The sequence below is a fragment of the Pollicipes pollicipes genome, unplaced genomic scaffold, assembly GCF_011947565.3.
Source record: "Pollicipes pollicipes isolate AB1234 unplaced genomic scaffold, Ppol_2.1 Scaffold_4881;HRSCAF=5763_pilon_pilon_pilon, whole genome shotgun sequence".
NCBI classification, from domain to species: Eukaryota; Metazoa; Arthropoda; class Thecostraca; order Pollicipedomorpha; family Pollicipedidae; genus Pollicipes; species Pollicipes pollicipes.
The window spans coordinates 24,264,206-24,273,509 of record NW_023596576.1 but is presented as its reverse complement, the minus strand read 5'-3'; the positions used below and the strand labels follow the sequence as shown (position 1 = coordinate 24,273,509).

The 9,304-nt window shown below is 51.3% G+C and overlaps 1 protein-coding gene across 1 annotated transcript in view; it reads left to right on the top strand.

Moving 5' to 3' along the window:
* Positions 1-336: 336 nt before the first annotated feature.
* osa (trithorax group protein osa) overlaps positions 337-9,304 on the top strand; it is a 34,397-nt gene continuing 25,429 nt past the window's right edge. The window contains exons 1-3 of the mRNA XM_037223255.1: positions 337-734; positions 1,581-1,715; positions 7,684-7,929. Coding sequence (XP_037079150.1) covers positions 528-734; positions 1,581-1,715; positions 7,684-7,929 — 588 coding nt within the window. The 5' untranslated portion in view covers positions 337-527. The remainder of the gene's footprint in view (positions 735-1,580; positions 1,716-7,683; positions 7,930-9,304) is intronic.

Below are 9,304 nucleotides of genomic sequence, written 5' to 3'. Positions count from 1 at the left end.
GCATCACGCCCGACCCACGCACGGGCCCAGCCGCCGCAGCACAGCTTCGATGGCTAATGTTCATACGCGTCCGCTCCCTTGCTTCTGCTTGGCGCTCCTGGTTGGCGTGCTGTTGACGTCAGAGAAAAGTAGATCGTAGCTCCAGGATAATATTTAGTTATGCGTATTCTGACACATTGCAAAAGTAAGCGAAAAACCGAGTAAAATAATTTTGAAACAAACCAGGTGTAGAAATATTCCAAGAACTCCATGGTAGTTCAAAAAACTGCAGCGCACGTATGCTGTAGGCCCTTGTTGCCCGTGATGCGCCCGGGAATTATTTTGAGGTGAACGGGATGGCGGGCGGCAAGTACGCGGGGGCGCTGTGGTGCTGGGTGGAGTGCCGTTGAAGTAGAGTGCTACTCGCGAGGTTGGTGGTTGAGTGGGACGGGTTTCTGTGTGCCAGTGAGATGCCATGACCGGAGAAGTGAATGTGATAATCTGAAGTCTCGTGTGGACTTAATGGAAACAGAGAACGCCGCCGCAACATGGCTGCGACTCAGGCTCAGACTGACGGCCCACCGCAAATCCACGCAAATTCAAACAATGTAAGCGAAAAAGAATCCATGGTACCGGCCTACACGAATGGTAGCGATGACTCTGGGATAGGCTCATCTTCAAATGAGAGCTTTACGCCCGGTAAATCGGTCACACCCCCTTCAAACCCAATCTCCACAGTTCCTCTGCCTGGAATGGTAAGTCGGCGGTCGTGTTTTAAGCTGTACATGTTTGCTGTGTTTGTGTTAGTCGCACCTGTTTTATGCAATTTCATAGCTCTTAATAGTTGGTATGTATCATAACTGATTCCAAACTGCTCGCCTGATATGTTTTTGGTTCTTTTGTAAGCTCTGTGCATAGTTTACACCCACCCCAACAGAAACATAACTTTCAAAGATGAGCACTGGTATAGTTGTTTTGCAACTTGCCTTCTCTGCATTAAATTATTTCTTGTGGATGTCACCATGTGACTCATCCCTAATTTTGATTACCATAATTCACTGCTAAGCATGGCCTGTGCAGATGCCTACTGACCATGCTGCCAAGTAGTCTTAAATGTGATGTTTTGCACCTAGCCCATTGGCTGTACACTGCTAGGAGTTTTTAGCATGTGCTACAATGCTGTTCAGCAAGCATGAATGTATTAAATTTATTTGGAATGGCTTAGTGAATGTCCCTGACTTTGAGATGTTGGGGTGGCCATATCTTTGGGACTGCTTTATTTGTAAAACAACTGCATGCTGATACCTGATTTTAATAAGGAAACAGTGCTAAATGCTGTAAGTTCTGCTGGCTGCTACATTAGGATCAAGTATAATTATTATGACATGACATTAGGGTAGTGTATGACTTATAATGGTGGCCAAATCCAAAAATAATTTGCCTTCAGTGGTTTTTATCTGTTTGTAGATTTTTAAAACAATATTTCATCACTGTTAAAAGTTGTCTTCCTGCTGCCTGGTCATGTGCTTTGCATTTCACCATATTCATTATCTTGCCTCCTTGCCTGAATTCTAACCATCGAATGACGGGTTCACCCACAGGTGGGCCAGCGGCCTCCATTCATGGGTAGTGGCTACCCAGGCATGCCCCAGCACCATCCAGGGTATGGTGCGGCACCTCATCACTACCCCATGGTGGCTGGCGTGCGCCCAAACCACCTGTACCCACCATCACAGGTCAGTTGATCAGCCCAGGCTATCTGTGTAATGCTCTTGTGCCACAGTGACAGTGAACAGTGACAGGGTATTTTTGGAATGTCTTTGTTTTGTGTTCTTCAGTGCATATTTACTGTCACTCCAGAACATTTACTTTGCAGAATAGTCTTCAACTAAGATGGTACTGTGGAAGTAGCTATAAAAGCAGGACAAGTCGTGCACCTTATGCCAAATTTATTTTTGGTTTATGTATAAACAAATGTACCAAGCCTTTGATGCTAAACCACACCTTGCCCCCCTTAATGCCATTGACTTAAGGAAACCAATAGAAGTAATATAGCAGAGTTTCATAATATGTAGTTTTATAATATATAGATAGCAGAGATTCCTTGCCAGACAGCCAAACATTCATGTGGAGCATTGCCCCCATCTCTGTCTTGATTTCTTTACCTGCTGACAGCACAAGAGATTGCAGTTCTTATTAACTAGCATGTCCTGTTTTGTCTTCCTTTTTACTCAATCATGTATTGCTTTTGATGCTGTTCAATGTGTGTTTGTTTTCACTCATTTCCAAGCCTCTATAAATGATTGATCAACTTGTGATGTCACCTTATTTTGCTAGCACACTTGTTTTTTCAATCCGGGATAACTGATGAAGTGTCTTCACGGGTGGACCGACCGTCACATTCTCTCCGCTACCATCCAAATTGCCTTCAAATGCTGAAGTCACTCGGATGAAATTTGGGTGGGAAACAGTTGGCAATTTGTATGGTAAATGCTCATGAGTAAAAATCAGAATGCATGGCACCTGCCAGCTTTACAGGATATGAAATCACGTGGTACGTTTTCGACGTGACCTCATACTGTAATTGGTGCAACCTGTGCCAACTGTCAGTAATGCAGTAGTTAAGCTGCGGACCTGGAAAACGAGAGGTATGGGATTTGATTCCTCGCGGTGCCCGCCTCCTGCCATGGTGAGAGGCAGATGATGTCATATAGCCTGATCTGCTGTGTGCTTTGTAAGGCCACAATGACGACGACGATGACGTGTCTTATTGTTAATTGTGGTGTAGGAAATACAAATAAGTTTCCATCGTAGTGTCCTGCACAACAATATCTGGGCATCGTTCCAAAGTCTGTGTGTGCACTCGTGCGCAGGTGTTGCCAGGTGGTAATAGGAAAATGGGAAATTACAAAGCATCATTTTGCAGTGAATTAAGGGGTAGTGGAATGCACAAGTTCGAGATTGGCGTAGCACGAAATGGAATAAAACGCTATAGTGTGTGAATGGTGCCACATTCCCCGGGTGGTAACCTAGGCAAAACAAGTGTATTTTTGCTAATGGTGCAGATACAAAGGCATCTGCGTGGAATATTACCTGCTCGCGTGTTAAGTAGATTTACACATTGAGGGATAACTATGTATGCAAAGTGATAAATGATATAAATAAGATATAAATGAGCGGGGCAAATACCTTGTTGTATTCTGTGATTATTGTCCTGTAAGTATCCCAGCCCATCCAAAAGCAGCTGAAAGTACTTCGATCACTGCCGTTTAAGCAACAACATCGGTCCTAGCCAGACAATGTTGTGCATTAGATGACGCTCACATGACAATTTACGAACACTTTGTTTATTTTAATAGGTTTAAAATGAAGGAGAGGTGAACAAATGCATACCGCAATTGATTGCGCATTTGCGGGTTGGTGCCGGATTGGCATTGAAGCACTGCGGGCTTTTGTGCGCTGAATCCATGGATGGCCGGGACAGGCCGGGCTACAGGCTGGCTTTTCGGAGAACAAGTTGAATCTGTAGTAAGAGCCTGCGTAACGATCTTTGCGATGGTGATTTTCCGGCCTACCCCCTCACAATCCATTTGAAAACGAAAGCGCACAATCACAGACGTGCGTCACATTTATCCATACATGCGTCATATTAATCCTAACATTGGCTGTCAAGCACAGGTAAGGGGCTTGACCACCGTCAATGTTGTCACTTGAACCTGACCTTGCGCGGAAGTCCCAGAAGACAATTACAAACACGGCGATCGAGTGCCGCACGATACAAACAGAGGACCCCGGCCGGGACGCCCACTGGTCTGTAAGCAGCGGCGAGTGTACTCACTGAGCAGCGGGGAACGAGCGGTATTGCCGCACCTGTTGGTGCTTCTCCCGGCTGCGAGGGATGTTTGGAAGTGGTCGATGGCTTAGCAGTCGCTAAGGTGATTTATGTACAATATTTATCCGCTTTGCTTCCATTCCTGGCTTAGTTGGGAGAGTGCCGACGCCGTTTTTGCGGACATAGCACTGCGCTTTCCGGACCAGGTGGCCACAAATCGTGTACTGAAGCTGCTTCAGTGCAACACGGCGGTCTGGAGACGATCTAAGGTCGCCCGAGGTCGGCGCAGGGCATGGTTGCGGCATTTTCATTGCCAATATTCATTGGCAGTGAGCAGCAAAACATTGGCATTTATCAGGGAAATGGTCCAACCCGTCCGGAAGGGCACCTGAGCTCTGTGAGCTGACCGGGCCTGGAGCCAATTCTCTTGCAGAGCATTCGGAATTAGTGCATCGCCGTCCGCAACTCATTTTACGGTGCCGTCTTGTATCGTTATTGCATGGTATAAACATAGCGCCTGAGGTTGTCATCGCTTCGCCCGCTCAGGACTTAGCATATGCTTGCCTACTCCCACCACTCGGCTAGGTGCAGCACGGGCAGCTGTTAGCAAGTCTCTCGAGCATTCGGACTTTCTGTGTGTATTCAGTGTCTACACTCGCCGCTCAACCTGCTGCTAGGTTACGGCACATATACAAAACACCAACATCATGCCTCAGCCCATACACATCCCATACCGCGTCGGCGCATACTCACCGCCGTATACTGTCTATCCCTGATTCAGCCGGGCTATGACCTATGGTTTTCAGCCATTTGCACCAGGTACTCCATTCGTACATCCAATAATGGTTGGTGGCGGAAGTTCCCGGCCATGCTGCGCATTCGGCAATAAACTCCTTCCTTTACCTGCACGGTTTTCAAATACACAACACGTGTAAATCCTTTCGCGTTTGGTTGTGAAGACATCGTTCCGAATGATTTCAACTGTACCACTGTGGGACTTCCCTTGGTCCATACGGCAAGCTGATTTCCCACGCCTCATGCAGGTGGTCTGCGTGGTGACTGGGAGGTGCGATGGCGCGTGCTTTCCGAAAGTCAAAACACGCAGGCTTTAGAACGGCAGTATCTAGGTGGACATGTAGGAACTCTTCGGTCGCACTAGGCCATTGAAGATGTCCTTTAAGTTGGCCGTAAATGTAGCGTCTGAAGCAGTTGTCGCACTTGACTTACATATTTAGACCCAGCTGTTTAGCGGACAGATGGCTTGAAGCAGAAGTGTCACACGTTACAATGATCGATGTTGTTCGACGCCCCTGGGTGGATGCCACTGTCAACGCCCAGGCTGTCTTGATGCGGATCATTGGTCGCCCACATTCTAGCGCTGCTTCGCAGCAAACGAGCCATGTGGCATCGCTTGGTGATGACTCTGGCACGACCTTGGATAACTGTGCAACCCGAACGGTGGCGGCTGTGCGGTCAGATATGTAAGTCACTGGGAGCTGCCCTCTCCAAATGAGTGACCCGGATGCAGCAGTCGGCCCCCGGCTGCAGCGGGCCAGACATTGACAGTGCCGTGGTCTGCCCTGTGGTCTGCCCTGCTCTGCCCTGCTTTGCCCTGCCCTGCCCTGATCTGATCTGACTGACCTGACTGACCTGTCCCAACACGGTAACGGTGGGGCCGCCGCCGCACGTACAGGGACAGGGACCGAGTCCGGGGGGGGGGGGGGAGGGGACCATCCTTGCACTGTTCTGGCCAACTCTCCGCTTCTCACCACCTCTCAACCATCACTCTCCGCTCGCGCTAGACGGATGCGGGCCATGTCAGTGCTGGAGCTGTGTACTGGGGCGCCATGTCATCGACAGTGAAACTGGTGACGCAGTCTGGGCGAAGCACTTCACTTCATGTCAGCGAAAATGAAGCTGGTGACGCATCCTGGACGAAGTATTTGATGTCATCTCATCGACAGTGAAACCTGTGACTCATTCCGGGGCAAGTTTTGACGTCATCTCATCGACAGTGAAACCTGTGACTCATCCTGGGCCAAGTTTTGACATCATCTCATCGACAGTGAAACCTGTGACTCATCCTGGGCCAAGTTTTGACGTCATGTCATCGACAGTGAAACTGGTGGCGCATCCTGGGCCAAGTATTTGGCGTCATGTCGTCGACAGTGAAACTGGTGGCGCATCGTGTGCCAAGTATGTGACGTCATGTCATGGACAGTGACATTCGTGACTCTGTGACACATCCTGGGCGAATTATTCGAAAGAGAGGTTGCTGCCTCACGATTCATATACCACCATTGGTCATGGGACACTTTTCAGCGTGGCAAGTGCCATGTGGCTTTTCTGGAACACGTTCGGTAACGAAGTGGTGTTGGGATCAAACTCATGGTGTCTTTTCATGAAATTTGAATATGTGATGGTATTGCATTGAGCTGTAGAGATTGCTGGAGTTTCTACGGGGAGTACAGAAATCCAGTATGAATACGGGAGAAAACAGTCATTTGCTTGTGGACCAAAGTACAGTCTCCGTGTGAACCCTAGGCTATCTTTAACACGGAGGCTTGAGTCAAAAGAGGCTTTTTTGGAGTCGGATGTAAGGATTGACTATAATCTTTGGAGAAAATCCTTAATTGCTGTCCGGTTTTGAGCTGATTTTTCAGTAATCGCGGTATTCTGTTGCCGTCGACATTACAAATCCAACATGGGGCCAACATTTTGAACACTTCCACAAACTGGCACGATGGACTTAGCTTTAACAGTGCCGACATCCCATCCACCTCATACCAGCGCTTTCCAGTTCATTACTGAGATTCGGGTTTGATGTTCGTTTGTAATTCTTGGCTGTTCCGCTACAAAAAATCCGACTTTCGGAGTTCCACCACAAAAATCCGACTTTCGGAGTTCCACCACAAAAATCCGACTTTAGGAGTTCCACCACAAGCATCCGGCTTTCAGATATTACGGAACAAGCGTGCTGTTCGAAATTCGAACAAAGTATGCATTGAACAAGGGAGAGATGCTGTCAATTCGAATTATGCGTACAGCTCGTCTACCATATATTTGGCCAGTTTGAACTGATGTAGTTGACTAGTCGACTGCACTTGGCAACTACCTCGACTGAGCTGAGCCGAGGTAGTTGCCATTACTGAGTGAGTGACCGCCACTGCCAGCAGTGACCGCATGGTTTGTGACGGTCTCCCGTCAGCACGTCACTGTGTCAACCGGCTCGTTCAGCCAGCGCCGCCCACGGCGAACCAGCACGTCCCCGGCGCTGCTGGCCGCGTCGACCGCCAGTGGTCGTGGAGCCCAGCCATTCCCCGCTGCCGGCCGCGACGGCCGTGCCGTCCTGATCGGAGGCGGGCGCGGCGTTGGGAGCGCGCGAGCGCGGTGCCCCGGAAATCAGTGGTGGATCCACCCTTGCTCCGCGCCATCACAGCACACTCGCCAGTACGGAAAGCCGGTCATCAACGCCACAGGTGGCGCTGGCCCATCACATCCAACAGTGGTAACCTGCGTATCAACGGTGCCACCATTGACCTAGCACTCATTCCCATATTCTCTCCATGTTAGTGGTCTGAACGCCCCCTCCCCCTAGATAGCTCTCCCTTGCAACGAACAAGGTGACCTGCCTGTGGTAAGTGCTGCAGCATATCTCCAGGGATGCATTAGGAATCGGCAGTGCAGTGGGACACATTGCAAATTGAGTTAGGGATAGGCATGTTGGGAAGAAATGAGAGTGCATTAGGAATGATGACATGCTGCACGACAATGACACTATGGGGAAGAACGCGCGAAGCACTCGAGGCGGAAAACGCTCGTGTGCTTTTTACTTCAGCAAAAGTGACCGTTTGGCGCCTCTGCCTCTGCAGCCCTACGGACCCGGTCGTGGCTTCCCTGGTGGCCAATGGGACCCCCAGCAGCAGCAGCAACAACCACAGCAGCACCACCACCAGCAACAACAGCAGCAACAGCAGCAGCAACAGCAACAGCAACAGCAACAGCAACAGCAACAGCAGCAGCAGCTGCAGCAGTCGGCACCTTCTGCCGGATATCCGGCAACCAGCCGACCAAAGCAGCCTCCGACACCAACCCGGCCGGCCTCAGCCAGCGGCTCGGTAAGGATCATTCAGCCACAGCTCCGGTCCTCTGTCCGCTGTCTCGTGAGCCAGGCCTCGTGCTGCGCAGACCGCTGTGCTGTATGCTGAAGTGTGCGGTGTGCGGAAGGCCGCGTGACGTACTGTGTCACACGCTGTGACGCCTGCTGTATCCTGTGCCGTCCGCCCACCGCGCTGGCACGCCCAGCACAGCAACACCAACACACGGAGAGCAGGGCAAACCAGATGGTGCACTGACTCAGCACGGTGAGCTGTTTGCGTGCAAGAACAGTGATATTTGATAATACGATCATACGGCGTGTGGCCTTGCGATCTCAGGAAGGGGGGGGGGGAAGCAGACGGAAAGAAGGAGGTAAGGTGAGGGGGAAGGGGGGACATTTGGAGGATTTATCTGTCCTGAAATGCTGAAATGTTTTCCATACCTGGGAAAAGCCCAGGCCTGCCCTCGTACATCCTGGACCTCTTGTCTTGTAAAAAAGTTCGGGTCCATGCTTCGTCGTTCTGCTTCTTCGGATCAGAACGGCCAAAAGTCTCGATTTCTTGGACCTGCGAGACCCTGTGATTGCCGCTCAGTCCCACTCTGATATTGGCTGGTGCGGGAAAAGCAGCGACAGCATTGCTCGCGATCGTTCCACATGCACCCTCATCACCACGCGAAATACGGGTTCAGGCCCAGCGGTCTGTTGCGTGCCCAGAATTCCTACCTTGTCAGTTTCGCGTTGGCGTCCTCGCAGCCGCGAACACCATATATTTCAGCGGTACCCTAGAAGGTGAAACAGTCACACCTTTGTCGACGCCGGGTGAGCATTAATTTGACCAATGTCCGTCCCAGGAGCTCACGGTCACTTCAAGCTCGGTTTTTTCCCCTGAGTGGGATGGGCTCGGTCGGGTTACGTGGCTTCAGATGAAGGGACGGCCGAACTCATGGCACGTTTAAATTTCGCCCGTTGACGTGGAATTTCACGATCGATTGGTGGGGCTGCGACAGTCGCTGCTTGGCGTGGACCCCGATCACAGGAACCATCGAATCAAAAGCACCGCACCGCAAAAGCATCGTAAGCGCGGGGCATGCCGAGCAAGGGACCTCGCTGGCCGCCGAGTGTGGCCCGGCCACCGTCTGGGCTGTGTGACCTACCACCGCCGCCGCCCGCCGCCCGCCGTCCGGCCGAGATCTGCGCGTGTCGCACGTCCACACAGGCGCGGCGTCTCCGGCGGTGCGACCCCGGGCCGGCCACCCCGCCGCATACGCACCGGCCTCGTCCGCCGGCGGCACGCCTCTATGCGGGCCGGGGCCGGCGGCGGTGCGTGCCGGCGTGCGGTGAGCTGAGCAGCCGTGAGTCACGCGCACGTGCGCCGGCCGCCGCCCCGCTGGCCC